Genomic DNA, 27,267 nt, shown 5'->3' with positions numbered 1-27,267 from the left:
GCGCAAGCCACTGGGAGTAAGGGATGGAGGGGGGTGGCGTTGTACTCCGTCAGCAAGCTGCGTATTGCTCGGCCGCGCACGCCCTATCGTGAAAGTTATCGGCGTTGGGAGCAGAGTCTAGGTGCGCCGACGGCTCATACCTTTGTGCGTGCTGCGTTCTCGCCGCTCAATTTGCGTTTGAGCGATAGACAGCACCGAAGGTCACTTCGCTCGCTGCTGCCACCGCGCTTCCTCACGCCAGCGTTTTGACAGTGAGTGTCCGTGGTCATCGAGGGTTGCGTGTTCATGTCTGCCTGTGCGCGCTGACACCATGCTCGTTAATTTAGTTAGTAAGCGAATGTTCGCGAGTTTATATGGCCGATAAAACTACTATCTTTACTTTATATAGCTGTCTACTAATTTGCTATCACAATCGATGCTTCGCCTTTCGGGCGGAATGGCGACTTTTTTCTTATTACAAAAAGCACCATTGTCATAATAGGTTGCATTTGTCACCAAAATTTTAGTACCACTGATGGGAGCAGCAACTGGCCAGCAGTGGAGATCATGGAGACAGTTGGAGTACTAAGGGGGGAAAATAAACAGGGATGAAATGTGTACGGAATTGTCACAGGCATAGGTAACCTCATAAAGTAAAGTTGAGACAGGCAGAGTGCTAGATTTTCAATAGTAACAGTAAAGAACTTAACTCACGGAAGCTACGTGCCTGTAGGTAACCACCGAAATTCAAACGAAATGCCTATAGTTGATGATGATGATGATAACGGTGATGATGATGTGAGCATCTTCTTTGATAGGAATTCCAGTCCAATTGAATCTTTGAATGGGTTGGTAGCACATGCCACAAGCACTTTCTTCTATTGCGTATCAAATTTATCATCATCACCATTTGTAAGTAATCATCATCATCAATCAGTGCCTCTCGGTGGCAAATTAAGCTATTCCAAAATCTTTCTTTGCTATTAAGACAAAGCACACGTCTTTATGCGCATTTCTGTGAAAAGTATACCATGCTACGTCCTGTACTTTTCGAATTACTGAAATTTTGTTTTCGTTACATTTGTATCCCCGGTATTCAGCGCAGTCACCTTAGTGAATTAATATCACTGCTTAGTCGTTCCTAATTTTCAAATGCCCAGTGCATTTGATCACGTCAAACTGACTCGATGATATGAGAATCGGTACCGCAGAACACCATTCGAGCTTCAACAACGAATCTCCGTAGTTTGAAAATGAGACGGCACACTTGGGTAACTGTAGAGTTATTGGGCTGAATATTATGTCACTCCTTAGCGAGGAGATTCTCACACCACCGTCTCGGCGCTTTTAATCGACAGCTTGCTCAAGAAACAGAAGCTGCTTCGCGGGGAGACAGGACGCGTTCGATTCGACGACAAGGGTGACCGACTCGACAGCGACTACGACATCCTCAACGTGGTGCGTGGAAGCCACGTCCCAGTGGGCCAGTACGTCTTCTCCAAGGTGAGCCCGCAGTTGCTTGATTGAAATAACGAAGAAGGATGGCACTTTCGAAAGCCACATTCTCCTCGGTATACTGCAGGCGGCGGTATACTGGTGGCGGGCTAAAAGTTAAGAAAATACATAAGGTGTTTTTTTTTTTTAATCTGAGCTATTGCAAAAAAAAGTTCAGGAATCTTGCCGGCAAAGGACAGCACGTTTCCACTGTCTGAGACATACGCAATGACCACACCAACGAACAAAGGTCACCTACACCCATGAACACGCACTCACAGTGTAAAGCTATTTATAACGTGTCATTGAATGCCAACTGCAGCGAGATTTGGCCTAAATTGGCTATAAATGAGTACTGTAAAACTGACTGAATCAATCTTGGCAAAGCTACAGCGCTAGTAATTGTGCAGTTTTCTAATTAGCACAGCTTACATAGAGCTTAAACAGACGACGCGTGCGCCTAGCACATAGCGGATATGACGTAATTACCAGTACGCGGCCTCCGAGATTTTTCAGCGCGCCGCGGGCGGTACCCTACTCTCGGAGGTCAAGGCGAGGAACCGGAAGTTCTGAGTCATGCAAGACAAGGGTGGGGTTTTTCTCAGTTTCGGTATCAAAAACATCTTATTTTGTGAGCTTCTTGTGACGCATACACTCGAATTTCTAACATAGAAATTCGCACGGATGCTGCTGCATACCTACGCTGTCTGAGGCCTCTTATGCCCCTTAGTTTGAGGCCTTTAGGCCCCATAATGAGCCTTTAAGGCCCCTTAGCTCTTTCGAATACTAGGAGTGCCTTCGTTGGCGCTCTGGTCCTCCAAAGATCAAAATCGTACCGCAGTTACAAGCTCCAAGGTGCTAGCATAGTGCAGCCTTCAGACAATGTTGTATCTGACGAGTAACGACTGGCGAGTTAGTTCGTCGACGCTTGGGAAACACACTGGCTAATCGTTTCCAGTGGGCCATGAGCATGGAGCTCGAGCTGGAGCTGGAGAAAATGGTCTGGCCCGGGCGGCAGACGGAGACGCCGCTGGGTTACGTGATCCCCAAGCACCTGCACGTCGCCACCATCGCCGAGAGGCCCTTCGTGTGGGTGAGGCCTGTCGCGGACGAGTCTCAGTGCCTGCCATCCGAGATACTCTGTCCATGGACCAACAGCACAGACGGTGCGTGCACGAACGCTGTCTCCTGCGTATTTGCATATTGTTGCACGTGCGTGAAGACAGAGAGGTAAACGTCACTAATGAACCTCTGTACAGGCTGCCAGGACGTCACTAACTTCCGTAATGATTACAGCGCATAGCAAGCATGCAGATGAGAAGAGCACACAGGGCGGACGCTAGCAACTCACAAGTTTGTTCAGAAGAACAAAACCTAACTAAAAAAAAACGAAAGCCGGCAGATCCCTCGCCCTGTGGGAATCGATTTTATGCGAAGCAGTGTGCGGGGAGCCTACCAAGTTAACGAAACGACATGAGAGCACCAAGACATAGGCGGCTCTTTCATGACCTACATGACAGGCATGTCATGACATTCATGTCATCAGTCCTCAGGAGTCCCTTTAGAGAACTTTAGAGAACCTAAGAGAACTTAAGGCGAAAGCCATAGTCATGCTCATGACTATGACTTCGACCATCAACCTTTAGCCTTTTCCTTCACTTAGTACGACATCCGAACTCATTGCATTGGTTTTTGAGTGTTAATGTTTTCTCGCTGAGTCATTGTCATTTCTCTGAGTCATGCTCATGACTATGACTTCTACCACCATCCTTAAGTGTTTCCTACACTTGTAGTACCCACGTAAGAACCAATTTCATTGGTTTTTTAGTGTTAATCTTTTTTTGCTGAGTCAGTCATTTTTGCTGAATCATGCTCATGCTCATGACTATGACTTCTACCAGCATCCTTTAGTGTTTCCTTTACGTAGTGCTCACGTCCGAATCGATTTCAGTGGTTTTTCAGTGTTAATGTTTTCTCGCTGAGTCATTCTCATTTTTGCTGAGTCATGCTCATGACTATGACTTTTACCAGCATCCTTCACTTAGTACCCACGTCCTAACCCATTTCAGCGGTTTTTGAGTGTTAATATTTTTTCGCTGGGTCATTGTCATGACCTACATGACACGTCATGTAATACACAGCACGGGGGTCACTTCGCTCGCTGCTGCTACCGCGCTTCCTGACGTGAGGGTTTTGACAGCGAGTGTCCGCGGTCGTCGAGTGTGATGTGCTCATGTTTGCCTGCGCGGGCTGGCACCATGCTTGCTAATTTAGTTAGTAAACGAATACTTCCAAGTTTATACGGCCCATAAAACGACTGTCTTTATTTCGTATAGCTGCCTACTAATCGGTGCGAAGCACCTTATGCGCTCCGGCTGTCGGCGTCTCCTGTCGTAATCGTCGTCGTCGTAGTAGTTACGGTAAGCAAACAGCTCGTGCTCGCGCTCGAAGCACCTTATGCGCTCATGCTGTCGGCGTCTCCTGTCGTAATCGTCGTAGTAGTCACGGCAAGCAAGCGGCTCTTGCTCGCGCATGGCACGCGCTCGAGCCGCTTCCTTGTCGTCGTCGTCTTCCACAGCTGGCTGCGTTGAAGCAAGCGGTTCGTGCTCGCGCTCGGCACGCGCTCGAGCGACTGCTCCCGCGGTCGTCGTCGTCGTCTTCCACAGCTGGCTGCGTTGCCGCTCATTATTCCAGCATAGAATATCACTTCTCTTCAAAGTGCCGGCTCTTTAAATAAAGTTTATTTCTTCTTCTCTTCTGTCGTAGTAATGGGGAGGCCGCGTTTACGGGGTTATGAATCATTGTTTAAGGCAGTATGAGCCCATTAGCGGTGCATCACTACATGCTTCGCACCTCCCCAGGTTTCACGTCAGTGGAGCTGCATTTCGCACAATGGGTCATTCGAGCACCAAGTTTTTAAGCGAAGCTTTATAGGCTCACAAGTGTCGGCGGTGGGGGTGGTGTCATGCTTAAATGTGGGCCGATCCAGGTGGTAGTGCAGAAAGGATCCAAGCTCAATGGCAGATACCAGGGACAAGAAGAAAGAGAGAGAGAGATAAAGAGAGACAGAAAGCAAGAAACAGAAAAAGAGAGAGGGAAAGGAAGAAAGAGAGAAATAAATAGAGGGAGAGAAGGAAAGAAAGAGAAAGGAAGAAAGAAAGTAAGAGAGAGAAAGTAAGAAACAGAGAGAGAAACAAAGCGAGAGAGAGAGAACGAGAGAAAGGAAGTGAGAGAGAAAGAAAGAAAATCACCCGGAAGATCAGATACACACACGACAAGCTTCGCTTACCTCCATTTTCTCGACAGCGGAAGAGCTGGTAATGTTTTTACATGTATTTCAATATCAAGCACACCCCTCTGTCATACAAAATTAAATAGCACTTCGAGGCTGTGCACAAGAGATTAAAAATAATGTTTTTTTTCAGTATGATTATTTTTTTTTCATTTTAGTGTGTTATAGTGGCTGAAGTTGAGAGAAAGCACTGCGTTTGCCAGGTTGGCATATACAGGTGCGGGTGAGTACAAAATTACTGCGGGCTTTAATTGCGAGAGCGTGCCAAACTTTCTTGTTTTGCCCTTTAAACCCTTGATGAATAGAAACTGGGACGAAATTGCTTAACTTAGATGAACTCGGATGAATTCGCTACATAACGTTGCAGCGAATTCACGCCTTTCTCGCAAAGTACCATGGCCCCCTGCATTTTTATTGCGATAGGAACAATACCGAGTGCCGGGGCATGGCCACGGCGGCCGCATTTCGAGGGGGCGAAATGCAAAAACGGCCGTGTCCCGTGCGTGGGGGGCACGTTAAAGATCACCTGGTGGTCAAAATTAATCCGGAGTCCCCCACTACGGTGTGCCTCATAATCAAATCGTGGTTTTGGCACGTAACGGCACATCTAACCCGTGACCGGCTTCCCGCATTTCCAACGCTTACTCTAATAATGGTTTTTGATCAAAGTGAGCTAGCTCAGCTGTGATTGATTTTCTTTGTACATGGTAGCCAGGGCAGCCAGAGAGACCGTGTTGAAGGGTTTCCTTCCGACCACCGTCATCACACGTAGCGTTGCCGGCCCATCGCGAAAAGAACAATACTTCGTGAAAGCTGGTTGTATCCATGCTAAGACGCGCTGTCGCAGCTCTTCGTGACTTTCTCATAGATGCTGACTTTATGCGGTCTCTTTGAGAAATAATCCATCGTGAACGTGCTGAGTATTTGACTTCGTGCACGTTTACGGTAACTTGCGCTAACATTTTATTGCCCTAGCATTTGTACGGACACTTGACACCCGTTCGTGCCGTTGGCGCCACTGTCTTCATGATGTCCTAATATCGGGGGCGTATGCGTGGCCCCTCGCGTGGAGGTTTATGAGATCTCCATAGACGCGCAGTGCGTTTGGCTGCAGAAAACGATGAATCCAAGTGGGAGTACCCTGACGCTTTGCTCAGTTGGCTCTGCCGGAACCAGCGCATCTGGCTTCCGCTGCCAGAATGATCGTCGTGGGCACACACATTAGCGTTCCCGCTGAGGACCCCGGATGCGAAGGTGCAGCTAAGATTTGTACCATGTGAACGTGTGCCTAAATAGCGTAGGACGGGATATGGAGAACAACGGCGATTTGTGGCGTCAAAATGTTGCGGTGACGTCTGAACAGCTCTGCCCGCTTAAAAGCGCACACGTAAACATGCAATAGCTCCATGATGGTCAATGCACTGTGCAGGCACCTTTAGGGCGTCAGATAGTGTGGCAAGGTCGGTCGTGGTGATATAAGCCCCGCGCGGTTTAGTTGAACACACCGCCACGATCCGGCACCACTGGCGCTGCTACCAGCCTCGACTCTCGTTCCGGTACCATATACAGTTTGATCTCGTTGATCCGATCTTCACGAGAACCGGAAAATAAAACGTATCATCCGAAAATTGAATTGTCCGGAGCAAGCACCAAAAAATATGAACATAGGAAATGTTTTTAAAAACGTATTATCCGGAACAACGTATTACGCAGAATTGTGTCAACCAGATTCCACTGTATGCGTATACTTCTAGTAAGCTTATGAAATGCTATGCCGTTCTTCTGCTGGGCCCGATGTGAAGCGCTCGATTAGCAGCCGCGCTAAGCGCATTCCGAGGGGAATTGAATGCGTACTTGTTAAGATGGGATGCGTATTAGAGAACGATAACATTTAGGATTAACATTGAGTCTTACGCAATGAGTTCTCTCATTATCCACTTAAGTTACCAAGGTTTGGTACCTTAAGCTCCATCAATTTGAATTATCACTAGTCGATACACCTCCGAGGTAAAAGAGCACATCACACTACATCCTACTTTGTTCGGTGTTTTGAATATAAAATTACGAAGACATACATGTTAAAATTATGATGGCTCTGCAACCTGAATTAATAGTAGACGTCTTCATAACTGAAACTTACAACCACGACTATTTCTATATTAAATGTGTCTGTCAGAGACCGTGGTGTCTTGGCGTATGCCGGTTGCTCCCGTCTCACAAGGCCAAACAATGCATATCGAATATAGGTCGGCGCAAAACAACAAAGAAAACAATTATAAATTGTGATGTGAATAGGTGTCGGAACGCCCTTACATAGCTGTCAGAAAGTTCGAATAAGCATAATGCACACCGCAACACGTAAAATTGGCACATCAAGTAATCATGGTTTGTTCTTTAACGAAAAAAGAGAGTTGGCGAGCAGTCAACAGCAGTTCACAGGCAGTTCAATGCGAGCACAGTGTATCATTAAAGATGTACGACGTAGCTGCAGTACTTATATATGATTAAATTAATGCATTGAAAACAGCCAGTCATTGTGGATTATGTTCATATAAGTATGCAATGTGATGAGGTTACAATAAGCCAGCAGTCTGCTCTTAACACCGGTTTCTCGAAAAGCGTATAAAAAAGAGAACACGTTTTGTTCCGTACACAATGCCAGTGCTACGCAGGCTGCACTAAAGTGAAACAGCGCGCAATGTGGTCCCCGCAAAAAAAAAAAAAAAAGATTTCTGGGCCCTGTAACACCTGAGAGGCCTTGAGGGAATACAAACACAATCAAGACGGCAGCACAAAGAGCCTGCCACAGCCAATAACGCATTGAATGGCGCGCTGAAGACGGGAAAGAAAAATAGCCCGGTAAATCAATGCCGAGCGCTCTCTTCTCCCGAGGAAAGGGGTCCCCATCACTGAAAACCTGTGGCCAGATTGCTCGCGGCTCCTTTTCTGTGTGTCGTTTCACCTGTGCCTTTTACCTCTCACGTCGTGCGTATAGCCGCGGGACTATTGCGGCGCCGGAGAGCGCTGTCAGCGGCTGCCAAATTAATTCCCCTATTGTTCGCCCCCTTCATTCATTATGAAACGTTTTATTTGTTTGTTTTTTTTGGCAGAAGCTTTTCGATGGAGAAGGCTCGTGCGTCTGCACGCTGGCAGGCGTAGTCGGCACTTTGCTTTAGCTGAGCTGAAAACCTCATCTCCGTTACTGCTTTTCCTTTCTTTTTTCGTGAGTTCTTCGTGAGCGTCAGCTTTCCTCCTCCTGTTTTGTTTCATTCTTGGCTTTTTTTTTTCTTGGATTGTAGAGGTCTTCACTAGGTCGGACTGCCGCTTTCAAACTTAATTTTATAATCCGCTGGCTCATCCGTCCTGGTGTTAGTAGCAATGTATCTTTTCTTGTTACAAATGAAGCGCCCCGAAAAAAAAAACGGTTTCCTATTCGTTCGAGTAGTAGATAAAGGGTCTGTCATGACCTTTTTCTTGTCAAGGAAAGAAAAAAAAAGCCCAATGTTCTGGATACTGTAGAAACAGCAACTGATCTGTGCCCTTTTTTTTTTCTAAACAATCTTTTTTTCTTTTTCTTTTTTTTATATTTCGGTAAAATACTATCACCTTAATCTAGTTCCATCCCTTATCACCCTATTTATTTCATGTTTTTCTGCCCACACGGTGGAGCCACCTATGAGCTTACGGCATTCCTAAGATCTTTGTTACTGATGCAATTTTTATCGTTATATCGTTCGACGGTAAACAGGGTTTATCGCATGCCTCTGTTTTACTGCATAAAGTGCTTGTTTATTGTCATGTTGCAAACAAGTTATATGCTCTATGTGACTAGGGTACGACAGAATATCAAATTCAAAATGTTATTTTTTTTTCATATTGTACATGATAATATACCGGGTGTTTCAGCGAACACTTTCAAGAATTTTTAGACGTTGGCTGTGGCAGATAGCACAATTCTAGTTCATGAGCTGGTCTACTCGAAGAGGCGGACATTACTTGCACAAAAAAAGTGAAGTGCATAATCGACTAACAAATACTCAATAATTAAGTTTTAACTAATTACCTTACGGATCATATTGAAATTTAAAAATTCTAGCCGTGATGTTAGCAAGGCGGATCAACTTGGAACGAATTCTCAGGATTACACCAGTTTCGAGATATTAATTCCCGAACTTTGCGCAGAAATGCATTTCAGTTAATTTGTTCCAGTTAATTTTGTTCTTCAATGCATAAAACGACGTTTTGTTAAGAAAGTAACTGAACGCCAATGCATTTCTCCGTAAAGTTCTGCAAATAATTTGACACCACCTCCACTGAGCTTTTAGATACACTTATTTTTTTTCTCCACTCTACAAACTTTTGTCGATTTCTTGGCGTACCGCTTATGGCTGAGAGTGGCGTTTACGAATGCTTATTCTAACAGTATAGTTATGGCCAATAGCCCCACCTGTGACTACCATGGGTGCAGGGAAACTATTAAGTACCTATTGTGTACCTGTCCTCGTTACGACGTCCAACGCCTCTCTCTCCGGACAACTTAAAAACCGGATGGAATGAATACCGCTTCCTGAGTCAGAGATACTGGGACCATCGCCACAAATGTCACTGGCGCAAAAAAAAAAGTTATTCGTGCACTGTTGCAGTTTTTTTAACTTTACCGACCTGAACTGCACCGAATTCCCTTATCTCCAGGGTAGTTGGTGTTTTAACTCACTCCCGCTTGCATGCGGCGCTCACTCTATCCCTCTTTCCTCTTTCTATTCCCCCTTTCCCATGCCCTCGGTGTAGGGTAGCTAATCGGACGCTCGTCTGGTTGTCCTTCCTACATTTCCTCGCCTTGCTTTTTTTTCTCTCTCTCTCTCTCGCCGATTTTTCTTACAGTATACTCTCCCTTTATTTGTTTCAGGTACTGCGTATCCCTACTGTTGCGAGGGATACTGCATGGATCTCCTGAGAAGCCTTGCCCACAAACTCAACTTTACATATACATTGTATCAAGTCCAAGACGGGCAGTACGGAACGTTTGATTTCGTAAGTTTGGGTTGAATGTGACTTTTGGGCTGGGGTGCCACCGATGATTGGCGCAGCCAGGGGTTTGCACACCGGACAATTGCCCCCCGGGGGCAAAAAAAAAAATTCCGTGTTAGTATGCGACCCCCCCTCCGTCCCCGAGCCACGAAAAAAAAAATTTCTAGCTACGCTACTGCCGCCGATCTTTTCAATCACATGAAGTAATCATTCGTACTTTGATGTCACTCCGGGTGCTTCGTATCCCGCTACAGTGGTAATACAGTAGTGACGCAGTTACGAGTAGTAACCAGAGCTGTTCAAGAATGCACAGCTAGGACCCACAGTTGTGTGCAGTGAACCAGCGATACCTGAATAGCCCACTTAACAAAAGTGATGTAAGTGTGAAAGAGGACCGGTCAACTCAAACGAAATAATTTATGATGAATAGTTTCATATCTAATAATGCCATGTAACTTATGAGAACATACGGGTCCTTATACAGGAATCTATATGCTGATCTGCGAGTTTTGGATGTGAGGATTATAGACGATAAGAATTTTACAGCAAAGCTGTTAAGGGCTTACTCTTCGATGGTTGCGTCCGGCAATAGAACAAAAAAAACTCTCATTGGCCGTATGCTGTATGTGCGAGTAAAAGTGCGCGAGAGTGAGGGACGCGTGCTTTCACAGGAAGCGAACGCACGGTGGAGAGCAAACGCGACTTCCCAGTGGAAGAGGAGTGGTGGGCGAGGAGGGCATCGAGGCACCCTAGACTGTGCGTGTGCGTACCCGCTCTCCCACGGCGGCGCATGCGCGCAGCCCTACCGGCCTCTGCCGCCTGTGCCGCAGACTCTCTCTGGGCTCTCGCCCGCCTCTCCCGAGAGTGTCGACAACGGCGTTTAGCCGTTCCGTCACGTAGCCAGCGTTTTGACAGTGGCTGTGTGCGGTCACACAAACAACGCGGCACAACTGTTATCTACGGTGGTGGCTTTTTGCCGCGGCGTTGGTGACATCTTTATGAAGAACGTGCCAACCTTTGCCGTACACCCTATGCAGGTGTACCGTAACGACCATAAGGCCATGGTCCCGGTGGTCACTAAATAAATGGAAACCACCAGATCATATATATTTCTCATTCTTTAATAGTTCAGATAACCAATTACACCATCACATCTTAATAGTCATAATTGGAAATATATACTTCCCACCATAGTAGAGCTCCGCTGGTCTTCCATCTCCACCCCAGTATAAGGGCTGACAGTATTTTTTAACATTCTTTCTTATTTTCTCGATGGGGAAAATACTTAAAGTAGATTAGTAGTGTGAACTTCCAGAGATGTATGGATACACTTTGACGGCAGATGATTGCGTGTGTCAATGATTTGAGTGCTTCATGCACAGAGAGGCCAGCTGAGTTTATAGATCATTTGTGTTATTGGTTTGAAAAGTGAGCCAAATTTGCAGTGTACAAACACGCACTCCATTTATTATTCATTTTTTGCATTACTTGAGTTTTCTGTTTTCGCCGTGTGTTGGCTATAAATATAACATACCATAGAAAGATACCTAGAAGCCGGGTATCCGAAGTCGTAGATGAGAAACAAAGCGTGTCCCCGCCTCCCCTCACAACTTCCTAACCATGAATAGAAACAAGAAATATTGGAAAGTAGTTATGGCCACACATTTCGTGCACGCACAAGTACACTAATTATAAAGAGCACAAAAAAGGACACACACACACACAACCGCAGGTTGAGCTAATTCTATCAGATTCAAGGTAGAAGATATAAAAAAGAAAACAGCACTACGGAGACACCAAAAAGTACAGCGTTGACTCCTATACTGCCTACGACATCATATAACTGCGGCTTCTTATTTTGTTTTGTTCTTTATTAAATATATCTAAGAAAGTGCTGACACCTCTTAGATGTGCCGGATATCTCACTGCTCCAAAGTGTGATTAAAAAAACAATCGAACGATGCATAAATTAAAGCCAAAGCCCCCTTACAGAAAGCGCTTACCGACGTATTTTTGTGCGAACAGTTCACAAACTCTGCCGCCCACAAATTGAGTCTATAGACACTGCTGCACCAGAACAGAAGTTAAGTTCACTTGCCGTGAGAAAAAAAAAGAAAAAGACCACATGGGACAACTTGACTCGACAAACAGCAGCGCCTGCGCGCCAGGCATTGCACTTTAATCACATACGCAATGAACACGCACGAACACAACTCTTGAATCACGGGGGTCTCGTTTGTTTACTACAAGTGGAGCGAACATAGATGCACATGCTTGAATAAGTTTATAAAAAGACGTGCGACAAAAAAATGTTTATTTCTTTCCAGGTAAACGGGTCGACGTACAAACGTTGGTCCGGCATGGTTGGTGATCTGGTGCGCGGCGTCGCCGACATGATCATCGCGCCGCTCACAATCACCCCGGAGAGATCGATGGAGATCGACTTCACCAAACCATTTAAATACCAAGGCATCACCATCCTGGCAAAGAAGGTGAGTACCATTGTCCCACTGTCCTCGGGATGTGTCCTCGTCCTTCCTGCCCCTCCTCTTTCTATCTCATCTTTCTATTTCCTCTTTCCCTTCCCCCAGAGTAGGGTAGCCAACCAGACGCATTTCTGGTTAACATCCCTGCCTTCTCTCTTTCTATCTTCCTCTCCTATCGATCGGTCACTTTAGGAGATATCGCTTTCAGTGTGCCCTCATTGGCTGGTTGAGCAAAACCGGCTGAGACGGTCGGCTGGTTGAAGCTAAAGCCGCTCGAATCACGCAACACGCCTTCCACTACGTCACGCGAAAGTGATCGTCCGAGCATATGCCCCATATGTCGCATATGATGCAGCAGCCATATTTCGATGCACCTACGATCTATATTTCTAACCTCTTGCACGTGCAATGTAGTGCAGTGGGTAGTTAATTAGTGACCCTTCAAAGTGCATTTATTTTCCTGTTAAAGAGACACCAAAAAGCAGCGTCATATTATTTCCATCGGGCGAAGTATTTCTGCAAGACTCGCTTTGCAATTGTTTGGCCGGAAAGCCTTGTCATAGCTGGCGGAATGACGTTCAAAGCTTGCCCTCCTGACGAAAAAGTCTCACTAATATTCTTTTTATTGTTGTAGGTATACCTAGCGCATAACACGAAATATTTTTCACCTGTGAAGTTAGTCATATGTGGTCAAGTTATGTTGGTTCTTGTAGTAATTAGATTTTTTTAAAGCGAAGCTTTGTACCTCTACCAGCCAAGGGTTCTGTCGTGTCCGTCGTTGTAAGCAAAAAACGATCCCGACGAACCGCTAACAATTGCAGGTATAGCAGTATAGCTTACTTGAATTCAGGCATTCAGCGTACAACTAAGCACTCGTTTTCGCAAGAAAAACCACAAAAACAAGCGTCAAAGTGATGAGCCAACATGATGGATGATAAGGGCTGCGGGCAAACAACGGAAACAGGCTCGGCGCGGTCCGTAAGATTAGATTGCAGCTGTTGCAAAGCTTATGCAGCTACTTGAAAGAGGGTTGACGTCATTCGAAACCCTTCCAGCCTAGTAACTGCTTCGGTTCATTTTCTAGACTACCCCACTATGGGGTAGTCTAGTAGTGTATATCACACCGATCATAAAGCAGTAGTGAACATTGTTGTGAAGTAAATAATAATAAATGGCGTGGTTAAAATACGTTGTAGTGTGTGAATTATCAAATGCGCCGCAGTCACCGTGAGGGTGGCGTAAAAAGCTTCGCTTTCCAACCACCTTCACAGGGTGGATTGGCGGGCAATTTTTTCATTAAGAATGAATGGATCATTCTGCGCGCGTGCTTGATGTGGGTCACAGTAGTGTCTACAGTGTCGTGTGAAGCTCTTGAGTTGGAGTGATCCAGCTGTCTACGGTTTAGGAGAACAATAATAGCATGTGGAATTACCTAATACAATGTTTCGAGGCCCCCTCTGAAGTATGCGGCTCGACTATGAATAGCTGCCACCTCGCCGGTCTGCGGTATCCCGGTAGCCGGTTTCACGGTATTCCCTCAGTTTTGTGTCGTATGACGCGGTTCGGTATTGAATTGAAGTACCTATGCCTGAAAGTATTAAGATTCCAAATTTAAAACAAAAGAAGAAGAAAAAAGTAACCTTGGGTGGTTCTTTTGTTTCATGGCCCCCGCAGCAAGACAAGAGTTCTACGCTGGCGTCATTTCTTCAGCCTTTCCAAAAGACGCTATGGATTCTGGTGATGGTTTCGGTTCACGTGGTGGCGCTAGCGCTGTACCTGCTCGACCGGTTCAGCCCCTTCGGTCGATACAAGCTCCCCAACAGCGATGCGACCGAGGAAGATGCGCTCAACCTTTCTAGCGCCATCTGGTTTGCATGGGGAGTACTGCTCAACAGCGGCATTGCTGAAGGTGCGTCTTCTATGCTGTAAATTTTGATTTCAAGGACAAGAAGGAGCAACCGTGAAGTGTGCTTCAAAAACTAGTAGAGGCAACTAGAGGGCGCTAGTGTATACGGGAGCTTCATGCATGGCCGATCAGTCTAGATGGGAATGATGGGTATATTACGTGGATTTGCCTAATTTTGTACTTCTACCTTCAAGCAATTTTTTTTTTTGGGGGGGGGGGGGGAGGGGGTTCACCAATTAGTTCATTTTCAACGAAATATTCTAGTATGAATGCAAATTTGCGTGTGCGTGTGCGTGTAATACGTGTGTAATGTGTGTGCGTGTAATAAATATGCGTGTGCGTACGTATACCTATTGCCGTCTCCTAGTTTAGGAATATAAAAAAAGTAAAGTGGAATAAGTAATGCCTAAAGAAGGTCTCGAGCCACAGCCACGAATACATAAATTCATGCACATCCGTTATTCCCGTGGTTGCTAAACAAACTCAGCGTCGGAATTCCTCTAGTAGCCTTTGTAGAAAACTTTATTGCAGCTACGCTAAATCAGTGCAACCTAATAGATCGTAAACTTTCTCCGCATTATCATCGCCAGAAAAATGGGCAGCTTCGGCTCAGAGTCAGCGGAAATTTTGCGATAGGAATAATGACGATGGTGATGGGTGATTCTGTTTCGATCCTGCAGGCACGCCAAGAAGCTTCAGCGGCCGCGTCCTAGGAATGGTTTGGGCTGGATTTGCCATGATTGTGGTAGCCTCCTACACTGCCAACCTGGCAGCATTCCTCGTCTTAGAAAAGCCCGAATCTTCAGCTTTCCGGTATCAACGACCCGAGGGCAAGTGGCAGCTCGTGTTCTATCGACACATTCGACTGTTCATTTCCAGGCGCTCCTGGGAAGCTTCAGAGGTCGTTTAACAACGTAGCTCAGCTTTGCAATGGCAATAAGCACGTTCGAACTACAAGAAAGTTGGAATAATGCTGCTATGAAGTCCTTTGTCTGTGAAAAAGCTTCATTCTTGTTTTATGCGACCATCAGGGCGCCGCCAGAGGGCTTTAAAACAACTAGTTGAATACGCCATAAGGGCTTTTTAATGCGATAGCATTAGGAGCGTTAGAGTGGGAAAAAAAGCATGTGTGTGAAATGTGGAAAGCCGGTCACGTGGTAGAAGTAGAGAGGGGATGGGAGAGCTTACTGTTACTAGATCATGTGGGTGTGGTATATATATATATATATATATATATATATATATATATATATATATAGTCAAATCATAATTAAGAAGCCAACAAACCATGACACCAAGGACAGTATAGGGGAAATTATCTGTATTCAAATAAAGAAATGATAAATAAAAGGAAATGAAGGTGGATGAGAAAACAACTGGCCGCAGGTGGGACACGAACCCACGTCTTCGCAATACGCGTGCGATATTCTTACCAATTGATTTAAAGTTTGGTTAACAGGGCAAGGACATCAGAGGGGACAGAAGGGAGAACAGAGCGCTGTAGCTGAAGCGGTAGACATTTCAGCGATCTATTCTCTCCTCTGTGCTTTCTGATGTCCTTTGCTGTTATGCAAACTTTAAAGCATGTTTACCAACAAGCCCGATCTCACGCCCTCCTTACCAAATGAGCTACCGCGGCGCCGTTCTCCAATCCACTTCTTGGAGTATTTATGTCTGTCTACTAGCACTAACCCTGGGAGTGTTAGCCAGCGCCGCCACTCACAAACCTTGGCGGTGGATGTGGAACATACCACATTAGGCAGGCGTCACGTAACCGTGCGGCCACCGCTCCTGCCGTTGGGCGCTCACCGCGCCCTCTGTGTGACGTCACACCACGGGCCTCGATTCTCCGGCAACTCGCCTCGTCGCGGTCGCCGCGCTGCCACCGCTCCCACAGGCGCGTGTCCGCCGTTGCCTGGCAACCGCCATTTTGATTAGTCTAACTACGCCGTTGACGATGTCGCCACAAAAGCCCATTACTTTACGGATCATAGAAGCGTATTCATTGGTGTGAAAAATACAGTTTTACCCGTTGGGTGACCACGTCTCTCCTTTCTTAGTCTAGTGGGAAACCACTAATAACAACATGTCTAACTACAAGTGAAGCCTAAGCGCAGCCCGGGGTCTGTAGCTATCGCTACTCGACAAGGTTTAACCAGAGCTAAACCTCAGCCATTTTTTTACTCAGTTACAGACTACAAATAATTCCCCTATGATGCCCTTGGTGTTATTGTTTGTTGGCTTCTTATGATTTGACTAATAATAATAATCGGGCCCCTCGATTTGCTTCCTCCTCGTTCATATATGCTGTGCAACCGACCGTGGTCCGCACCATCAGTTGCACTTCGCTCCTCAAAGAGGCACAACGTGTACCGAATGAGCCCCTGAACAATGATCTGCAATGTTGTAAACGCTGTTTACATCATGTATCCATGACCTCAAGGAGGTTCAACGTAATGTTAACGAACTTCTCTCGCATTTACCGCTAAATCGCCACTAAACTCTTCTCCCTTCTTAACTTCATTGTTTTGGTTATTTCTCCTGGTACGGGTGATGGCCACAACACGTTTTTAGTCGTGCTCTTTCCAAATCGATGAAGCATTCAATGAGTGAAAAGATGACATTAGGGGAAGTGAAATACCAGCAATAAAGCAGTTCTCTACCATAAGCAGATCAGTTATGTGTGCATTAAAAATTGTAACTAATACACAGAGAAATAGCACTTTCGCCAAGTCTGCAATTCGGCACAGCCAACCTTTTCGCGCTTTGTTAACATAACAAGACACAGGCGTTAAGGTCAAATTCGAAAAAGATGTGAAGTGATATTTTTTCCACAGCACTTTGCTTATCACAGCTACTATCGCGTAATAATATATCTGCTTTATTTTGTTTTCGCTAGTCAACATAGCGCCCTAACGACGTTCGGTGGGCGGTTGTTCGGTCTTTGGTCGACGTTCGTTTGGCCATTGATATATTTTAAGTACAAGGATCAATGTTTATCGACGTTCTACATATCAGCCAAGTAAATTGTCGGTAAGCGCTCGGCCCGTGTGCACACTGAGTTCATTTTCTTTCGCACTGCTTGCGTTTCAGTTGCGCAATCCCTCGGAGAACTTTACTTACGCCACGGTGAAAGGGAGCGCCGTAGACATGTACTTCCGGCGACAAGTGGAGCTGTCCAACATGTACAGGATCATGGAGGGCAAGAACTATGAGACCGTGGAAGAAGGTATTGAGGCCCTGAAGAACAAGTGAGTCACACACCACAGCATGATTATCTGTTCTGCCGTACAGAAGTCACTATATGATGAGCAAAATGAGAACAAGGGGAAAGCAGGCGCCAACGTTTGGACAAGTGGACGTGTTTTTTTTTTTCAAAGGACTTGTATTGGATCTTGCCTTTTTCAAAGCCTTTAAGCCTACAAAGCCTTGAAAAAAAAAACAAGTCCACTTGTCGAAACGTTGGCTCCTGCTTTCACCTTGTTTCGTTTTGCTCATCGTCTTGTTTTTCCATCTCCCGCCTTCCGAGTGTTTTCCCTAGAAGCCACTGTAGAAACTCTGTTCCGCTTCTATTATATTTGGTGCCTTCGGGACGACTTTTTTGTTGAGATGCAACTGAATATGTCATGTGATCTTTGCGAGGTGTGTTTTGCTGAGACAGAGATGGAATCGACAACTACACGACTTGATGAAGCTCCTTCTGTGAGCGAACCCATTTGTCGCGGTTGCGGCTGAGGGCAGGTAGCAGACTTTAAAGAAACAAGTACAAAGTGCGCTCATAAAAAAAGAATAGAGACCGTGTATGTACTGTCTACAGACTTCGGATAGACTGTTCTGTCTTCCCGCAGACTTGTCCTTTTGGCTATACAAAGTATACAGACTTGCACATACAAAAGACGGTGACAATAAGTGATCATTATCATTTATTGAACCCTTAAAGGCCCCTTTTCTGGGCGTTAATTACATAAGAGGGCAGCATACGCAGAAAAGGCAAGCCACTGTCACAATACCTCGTATAAAGTAGCCTCTGTCACTTCCGGGCGATGTATGAACTGTGCCGGCCAAGATAGTGCATCGAAATCAAAATCACTGATGAAAATATTATTTAAAGGATCCATGACACCAAATTTCTTAACATGAATTATGCATTGCATGTTAAACCATACGTGTTGCGCAGCAAGCTGGCAAAATTTGTATTTGAATCTTTCTATAGTTATATCCCAGCTGAACCGTACAGCAGCTGGCAACACTGACTGGTGACGAAATTGGTTCTGCGTGGTCAATATATGCACGGTACACGTGTAGTTTCGTATTCGCATGTGCGTTTTGCCGGCAAGACAGGGATAGCTCGCGCAGTTTAGTTTCCGCATGAGCTATCTCTGTCTGACCGGCAGGGATAGCTCTACCAACGTTCTGTTTTCTGGTGTTTTTTTATCGCATGAATGGCAGGATTGTGGGCACAATGTAACGGCGATACCCTTGTTGTGCCGTTGTGTGCCAAACCCTGCGGAGCAAGGAACGTCCGGCATGACACGTGCGTGGTTTCGGAATGTTCTGGAGCAGACGACACAGCGTTGACCCCCGCACTTCTTGACGTCACACAACCCATTTCAAGATGGCAGTCATCGATGGGAGGGGACTAGAGGCAGCGATTTCAAATTGAAATTTTCGGTTAGAATGTGCTCTCAGTTACACTGATAAACTGATAATCGCAGGACGACCACGTCATGACCCCTTTAAAGCCTATCACATACATCTTGAAACACTTCTGACTTGATCCTTTGCTGATGTTCCTGTAGATGGTTGTCATATATGGAGTCCCCATTCTGTAAACTTGACAAAATTCACAAAAAAATAGAAAATTTTTCATCCGTTCTGTGGTTGTACGCTTTTCGTGATATTAAAGATTCGAGAAATGTGGTGAAGCTAAATTTTTATAGGTCACAAATCTTTGGAACCTGAAAGGGCCGTTTCCCTCATAAACGCCCAAGTTGAGCGATAATTTATTTCAAACTCTAAAGACATTCTACAGGCTTTATAAGTAAACGATCTACGGACCTTCTATATAGATTGTCCGAATAGATTGACCTTCTATATAGATTGTTCACCCCCCGATGACTCTTCGAGTGAATGTCCCGAATGACTGTCTCAATGTTCACGCTGCAGCTAAGTGGCGCCAAGAAAATGCTCATTCTAACCGCTCTATCTTCCTTCGCGTCCCTTGCGATCACGTGATGGAATCCAGCCAATTGGATGCATTCATCTGGGACTCTTCCCGGCTGGAATTCGAGGCGGCTCAGCACTGCGACCTGGTCACCGCCGGCGAGCAGTTTGGTCGCTCGGGGTACGGAATCGGCCTACAACGCAACTCCTTCTGGGTCGACAAGGTCACGCTTACGCTCCTGGAGATGCACGAGAGTGAGTTGAGACGCTTTGCACATCCTCTCTTTTTTTTACCGTCTCTGTCCACGTGCGATTAAGCCCAAGCCCCATGAGAGCGATTTTGTGCTCGACGAGCGACGCCTTCGAGCGACGAAAACGGGCCGTCGCGCGAACAGATCTCTCGTTCTTGTTCGCTCGGTTCTGGAAATCTAGAATTCGTCGCTCGTCGCCCGGAGGTGCTATGAGCGACTAGCCAATAGCGTGAAGCCGGGACACGATGTACAGTCAACCACAAAATATTACGGACCATGAAATCTCACAAGACGCTGAATATATCCGCAGCCTCACAAGCAGCCTGGTATGTTTGCATTTCGGACCTCGACTAGAATATATTGACTACATTCTCGTGTACAGTTTTACTGGCTACTGCTACAGGCTGCTCGGGAATCGAAAGTTTTCTGAGATCCAGTGGTCCGTAAACTTTTGTAGTTGACTGTACATCGGTGACATACCACCGGTTGTCGCACGAATCGAGCAAACGACCGAATTTCGATGCGGGCAAGGATTTAAAAAAAGAGAAAAGCCTACTGCAATTCCTTCAAAAATATTTTATGCTGTTCTGCGCAGCAAAACAGATCGACTTAATTTATTAGAACACGCCAGTTTCGGTGCCCTCATACCAGCAGCACCCGGGGGACGTCGCTCAAAGTCGTCGCTCGCGTGGGGTTTGACTTGTAGGCGACGAGTGGACGCGACAGCTATCTCTATCACGTCGCTTGTTGCGGTCGCGCGCAAGATCGCTTACATCTTTATATCGGCACGAAAGTGTTCGACCTTGGTCAGACGAGTGCGCGAGCCTAAATGGAATCTTATGAGCTTGTCGGTTTCGATCCGGTTGGTCGGGCACAGACGAACCATTTTCGTCTTGTATATCGACTGAGGCAGTCTGCCGCGAGTCTGTTGTGAATTATCAAGAACGGCTTCGGCAATGGAATTTAATCGCGTGTTCATAGAGACTGGTATACTGCAAGTTCATTGGCTTTTGACCTCGGTTTCTGTTTACAGGCATAGGGTTTACGTGGACTCCAGCTGTAGGTACCGCGACTGATTCGATTTGCTCTGAAATGTTCCAGCGAATTGAAAGCATTTCATGCGGTTGAAACGAGTGTCAAGTACACAATCCGGAATTATGATACTAGTGTTCGCAATAATACAAATAAGCAGGTGGTAGCATCGCACTCTGTCCGAGTCTGCTGCACTGGCTTGAAAGTAGATTCTATGCCCTTCCTCTGGTTCTGTCTTTTGAAAGCCGATTGCTGTTCTGTTCTGCTACACACGGGTTGCTGCAGAGGTACAGAGTACCTCTCTGTAAAGAGGTAAACAGGTAAAGAGTACCTCGGCTGCTCTATTTCTCTATGTTATACAGCAAAAATAAAGGAAGAAGTTATAATACTGAACTAAAAAATAAATGAATAAAATGACAAATTACCAGAGAATAATACACTCTATTTGTGCGTGTGTATGTGTGTTCAAATAAAACCGCTACATTTCGCTCTCACAGCAAACACGTTCAAAAGAGTTTACAGAACAAAAAATTAAAAGCTTTTCGTGAGCGCGGTACAGGTCTTAGCTAATCTCTCGCCGTTGTTTCCCTTCTTGCGATCCAGGTGGCTACATGGAACAGCTAGACAGCAAATGGATAATCCGCGACGGCGAAAAATGCGAAACCAAGAATGAACGCACTCCGGCAACGCTGGGTCTCACCAACATGGCGGGTCAGTAACCCGATGACGATTCCGGATTCTCATCTTTTTCCTTCGGCTAAAATGCTTTTGTGACTCGTCTTCCTGCTCTCGCTGATGCTTGACAGTACAAATGCTCGCGCACACTTTCCTCTTAGTGATTTGAGAATTTTAAGTATCCTCGTTATGCTTCATTCTGTACTGTTTTTGTGTTGACACTTGGCAGTAGAGATGTTGGTGCTTACGTTTCTATTCATGCTTTGACAATTCTAAGTAGCGTGATAGTCTTCCTGTTGAACTGCTTCTGTGACATGTTCTCCGACATTTTGTTTTTGTCGATGCGAATTAGTGCTTTATGGGTGCTTTGTTAGTGTGGTAATGCGTACGAGTGAACCAGGCGTTTCTCGCAGGCGTGTTCATCCTGGTGGGCGCCGGTATCGTGGGTGGTATAGGGCTCATTGTGATAGAGATCGTGTACAAAAAGCACCAGACACGCAAGCAACGGAGGCTCGAGCTCGCCAGGCACGCCGCCGACAAATGGCGCGGAGCTGTTGAGGTGAGTTCACATGCAGGTACAACACCGATCTATATGGTGTTTTCTTCGGCTGCACCTAACATAACCTAACCTAACCTAACATCAAATATTAAACATGTTTATTTTGCAGGAAGAATACAAAATTTCCCTGCGGGAAGCAAATACTAAAGGCGAGAAAGCCTGATGAGGTCTTGGCCCCCTGGCCTAACCTAACCTAACCTAACCTAACCTAAATAAGGTACTCGATGAGGCGCACATTACTTCTTCGAGCGATCGAATGTGGGATCGACTAAGTAATAAAGTTCCGCTAATAAGGCTCTGAGTAAATAATTCACAACAAATATTGCTGTTTACAAATTGTCGCTTCTGAATTTGCAAGGCATATTGACTTGAAGTCTGAAGATGGCACCATTTTCGAGATATGCGCCGTCCGACTTGTAAAAATGCTGTTGTTCCAGTTACCTGTTTTTAAGATGAAAACGCTGTTTTATCCATTGAAGGCCAAAGCTAGGTAACGGGAACGCCAACGTATTTCGTCGGACACTAAAAAATATTAATATCTCAAAACTAGTGTAATCCTGAACATTCGTTCCAAACGCATACTCCTTGCGAACTCACCGGCTACAATTCGTAAATTGCAGCCTGTGCCGTAAAGCAATTATTTAAGAGCTTTATTAATGCAATTAAGTTGAATACGCAACTAAGCATTTTGATTTCTCGTATTAGTAATGCCCGCCTCATTGAGTAATCTTAGCTTAAGGATTAAACTTTTTCTGTCTGCTACAGGCAATATCTAAAAATTTGGTGCAGCTATAAAACACCTGGTATAGTACCGAACTGGTTTGCGTTATGACGATCGGCAGTATTGTTTGAGGTGGCAGCACCTTGGTGTATTCTGCTCAGCGCACACTGTCTAGCGTGACGTATCAATTCTTATAAGCAGAGAGGCGCGTTTCGATAACTAATGAGAAGCTATGGCAAGGTAACGGTTTACGACGGAAAAACAACTAAAAATGGAAAATGCGAAGCTGCAAAGTAAGTTCTGTATGAACTATCAGTTTTCAGAAACAGGTAGTTGGTTGAACGATAACTAATCGAAATGAAGTGGTAATTAGCAAACAAGCTACTGCACATTTTAGTCGATTGTAAGCACAGATAAGTGCCCTATTAAGAGGACGCTTCAGCTCAGGGCCAACTCCCATGCCACCTAATAGAATACAGAAAGCCTTGTGCTTCTTTAAAGAAAAATAGAAGCACACGTCCTTACAAATCTGTACTTCTGCACCAAAAACAAATCTCACGATTTTGTAAACTGCATCCGGCAGAACATCTAAAGCAAACAAATTTGATATGTACATATATATATATATATATATATATATATATATATATATATATATTGTAGCTTGATTTCGTTACAATGTTTACGAGGGTTCTCCGGCGTCCCAGTAACAAATTAGGGGTATATTGTAGAGGAGTGTATAATGCATTAGTTTTGTGCGTTTTACATGTATTATTAGGTGCAGTTGACAGAATTGTGATGTCGCTCTTCATTTCTGAGGGACAGACTTGTAAACTTCATAGTTGCATTATTGAAATTTTGAAGTTTTTCGCAATCTTTTTTAAAACCTCGACGGCCTAAATAAAAAATTCATTACCAAAAATCACTATATTTCAACTTACTCTTTTAAATGCAATGAACACCATCAAATGTTGTGCGGTGGTTGGGGAGAAAAGCGCTTTCTCCGTTCCCATGTGTTTAGATAGGAGCCCCCGAGGTAAAGTTTCTGTTTCTTAAAGATGTTTTTCTAAGCACAGCTGCGAGATTAGAGAAAAAAAACGTGTCTAGAAGGAGTTTTTAAGGGCCAGACGAACCCATACCTATGCCACCAAGTCATAGCTTAGAGAAAAGCTATTTATACCTTAATGCCCCTTTATATTATTTCACAAGAATGTCTTTTGTCCTAAAGCTGGTTGTCAAATCTAAAAAAAATATTGTAGGCATAAACCATTGAAGATGAATGTCCAAGTCTAACTTGATGCATATCCCCATGCCATCTGTGAATCACGAAATCTTATTGGCACATCAGTAGACACACGAAGTGGCAATCTCGTTGCCAACCACAGTGCCAAATGATACCACGAAACAGCATACCTTGTAACCACAGCACCCCGGTTAAAACTTCGTAGCAACCCCCAGTAGCCGTAGTCACCTTGGCACATCTATTCTGGGGGATTGGTCAAGAATGAACAGTGCACCGATATCACACATGCCGTATCAAAGCTATCTGTTCGGCAACATATTGAGTGGCCCATGCCCACTAACCCAAGTTGCCTACTAGGTCAGACGGCAGCTAGCAGCAGCAAGTTGTCTATTCAGACACCCCGTCCAGCGCTCCATGTTGCCTGCTCAGCAAGACAACAACATGCTCAGAAAGTCAGCAGCCATCTGACATTCCTCCCGTTTTTTATTGTTAGAGAATGGCCACGACCATCTAAATTGGGCAAGGTTGCAAATAAGAATGTTATCGCTTTATTAAAGATACCTCAAATTGCAAAGACACTATCTCGCGTTTCCCATGTCGTAACAATTTTCTGATCTGTGTCAACATATCGATTGTTTGGAGAGGTCACGTAGACGCTAAACTATGGTCGATTTCTTGAACACTATCTTTTTTTTCTTTGCTTCTGTTTGAAACCTGCATAAAACGAGCAGCAGGAACGAAGCGAGAACAACAGGAATCACGCTACCGGTACTTTTATTTGCAACTTGGCAAGGCAGCGGTAAACTGAGCATCTTAATTTCGGCAACAAGTCGCGCGAATAACTAACTCTGATTGGCAATCTCTCTCCCATGGCTATCCTAATTTAACAGACCATTGCTCGATAAAATTAGACTCTGCAGCTTTTAATCATCGTTCATTCATTCAAGGGGCCATTGGTGCCCTTTCACATTGCTCAAGGGGTTTCCTTTCATACTGCTACATGGCACCCCGATACTGTTAATACTGCCTTGAAGCCGGCACAGAGGCTTCATCAAGGTGTTCTGTAACTCTGCCATGTCAGCGGCATCCTGTGCAAAGGAGGCGTCAACTTGGTACGGCAATTCTTTCAGTCAAAGATTTATACCATAAGCCTTTTTTTCATTGTGTTTTGTTTCGTTCTAATCTTTCTCTCACTCGTTCTTTTTCTTTCCTCTTATTTTCCTTTCTATCCTCTGTTGTGAACATACTTGCCTTCGTGTGTCGAAGCACTGGGAGGACTGGGATCCCGAAGCTTATTACGATCTGAGCCCTAGGCCTAACCGTCAAGGTGACAAGGAAAAGCTCGCGGAGCCGCCGCAGCCGCAGCTGCAACCACTTTCACACATGTGGAAGAACTTGGACGTGCTCGCAGCGACTAGAACGAGAACCGTGGGGACCAACACTGAGCCTTCGTTCCTGGAGATTCCCGGGAGCAAAGCTAAAAGGCGACGAAGAAGGCGACCAGCCAGAGAACGAAGCTCTAGCAGAGACTTAAGTCAAAGTTCTAGTCGAGACACGGACTCTAGTGGTGACAATGCCGTGAACAGCCGTCCTGCGGCTGTGAAGCAAAAACACAAGGCATCTCCTGTTTTAATGGTGCACTGAACTGGCAGAACAAGTCAGTCTAGATTGACAGTTTGTATTCTTGAAAAACTGACTAGGCAACTCTTACCATGCGTGTTGACCTAGGTAGCGATAATTACGCAGGAAACGGAAGATTAAAGTCTTGTCTCCACATTGAAGTTCACGCACCGTTAGCCGTGACGTGGCATATTGTGATAGCATTGTTGAGGAGCTATTGAAGCGTTTATTATAGATAAATGAAGACTGAATTGATATTATAAGCAGGCCAAGACTGAATGTGGCAACTTCTGTCAACTTTTATGGCACTAAGCCGCAGACTACAAGCAATAATCACAGGTTGTCATGTGGACTTCCGCCACGAAATAAAAAAAGACAGTCTTGCATTAGACATTTTGTTTCTGCATTGCTTCGAAAACGTTTGTCGTCTCACTTCTGTTGAATTGCGATACATTGTTTAGCAGGCGGAGAAGAGCAAGCAGACTTTGCCATTCGGTATTTGCGAAAGCCTTCGTTAGTTTTGATGTTCGAAATTACCGAAATTAACGAATAGTCAGTGTGTAGTATTGGATTCTGATTCGAAACTTATATTAGCCCACCCCTAAGTATTTTACTACTTTTAATGGTCATATTAAGGACACCGATAAGTTTCAAGCCGTGGGGTCCGATTGTCTGTAGAGTCGGAATACTGATATAAACACACCATTTCAAGGAAGCTAGACAGCTCGAAAATCATTCAGTGGGTTCAAGCAAACTTCAAATATGTATGTTTCAGGTTTCCAGGCGCAAGATACGCTTCCCATCTCCACGTTGTAGGATCGCTGGAAGCACCCCCTAGACAAAAAATGGAATCGTCAGGGCCTAGCTTCCAGTCATCTGGAATGAAGTTCACAGAGGAGTCCTAAACGCCTCATTAAATAAGCAGTAAGGCTATTTGAAGCTGAAGAGTAATGCAAAGCGAGAATATATATTATGGTGCTATCGGACCCGGTCAGGTACGGCCGCTGTCAAAAGTTTACAAACAGCAAGATCTTCCGCCAAGCATGGGCACTGATAGGAAGAATAACAACTTTATTCATTTCGTCCCCCTTTCCGGTGTTTCCGATCAGTGTATCTAGATATTCCAGATCACCGTGCAGATCTTATTGTGCTGATATTTCTTGGTCAGACTCTTGCCTCTCGTTTCCCATTGAGCTTTGTGAAAAGTTCGGTCAGCACCACACCGAAGACACATCTTTAGAGAATATCTTTTTCGGGGAAGAAAATATATTGTTCTTTCTTCCAGTAAACATAAAATAATATCTGATACTTGTGAACGGAAGTCGTTATCTTGTTTTATTTGTGCATTTGTTGGTCAGTTTTATTACCTGTGTTCACTAAACATTTCGTTCTAATTATTGTTAGAACTATTGTTTGTCTTGGCGTTTATGACGTCTTTCTGTTACAGGTTTGTTATGTTCTGCGTTTGAGATACTTGTTTTGCTTGTTTCTGTTGTAAATTTTATGTCACTTGTTGCTAAAGTTCTTCATTGAGATTCTGTCTAGTAAAATGTTTTTTGATTCAACATTTGTCTGGTTTATTTTTGTCCGTTTCACCTTGGTACACCTTTGACAACCTATGAGCGTTAAAAATGGAGTAAAATAGTTTATTCGTCCCGGACCAGGACGAATTTTTCTTCAACTGCGAGGCTTTCTTTCGAGGAACCCGGTTGGGTTTCCATTGTAGCAAATTCCTACATTTGGGTGGAAGTATCAGTTTCCCTTAAAATAGTTTATTGGTGGCAATTTTCATTTCTCGTGACGTGATCATTGAATCAA

General features: G+C 44.9%; 1 protein-coding gene across 1 annotated transcript in view; it reads left to right on the top strand.

The window, feature by feature from the left end:
* Nucleotides 1-27,014, top strand: part of LOC119463337 (glutamate [NMDA] receptor subunit 1-like) — a 168,163-nt gene extending 141,149 nt beyond the window's left edge. Inside the window, 12 exon segments of the mRNA XM_049656667.1 lie at nt 1,338-1,482; nt 2,432-2,639; nt 9,672-9,796; nt 12,121-12,285; nt 13,954-14,188; nt 14,866-14,990; nt 14,992-15,015; nt 17,279-17,436; nt 19,431-19,603; nt 21,235-21,342; nt 21,720-21,865; nt 25,096-27,014. Coding sequence (XP_049512624.1) covers nt 1,338-1,482; nt 2,432-2,639; nt 9,672-9,796; nt 12,121-12,285; nt 13,954-14,188; nt 14,866-14,990; nt 14,992-15,015; nt 17,279-17,436; nt 19,431-19,603; nt 21,235-21,342; nt 21,720-21,865; nt 25,096-25,473 — 1,990 coding nt within the window. The 3' untranslated portion in view covers nt 25,474-27,014.
* Nucleotides 27,015-27,267: the final 253 nt, after the last annotated feature.

Source organism: Dermacentor silvarum, chromosome 9 (assembly GCF_013339745.2).
Source record: "Dermacentor silvarum isolate Dsil-2018 chromosome 9, BIME_Dsil_1.4, whole genome shotgun sequence".
NCBI lineage: Eukaryota > Metazoa > Arthropoda > Arachnida > Ixodida > Ixodidae > Dermacentor > Dermacentor silvarum.
Note: the sequence above shows the minus strand (reverse complement) of the source record. Positions and strands in the feature narration are given on the sequence as shown.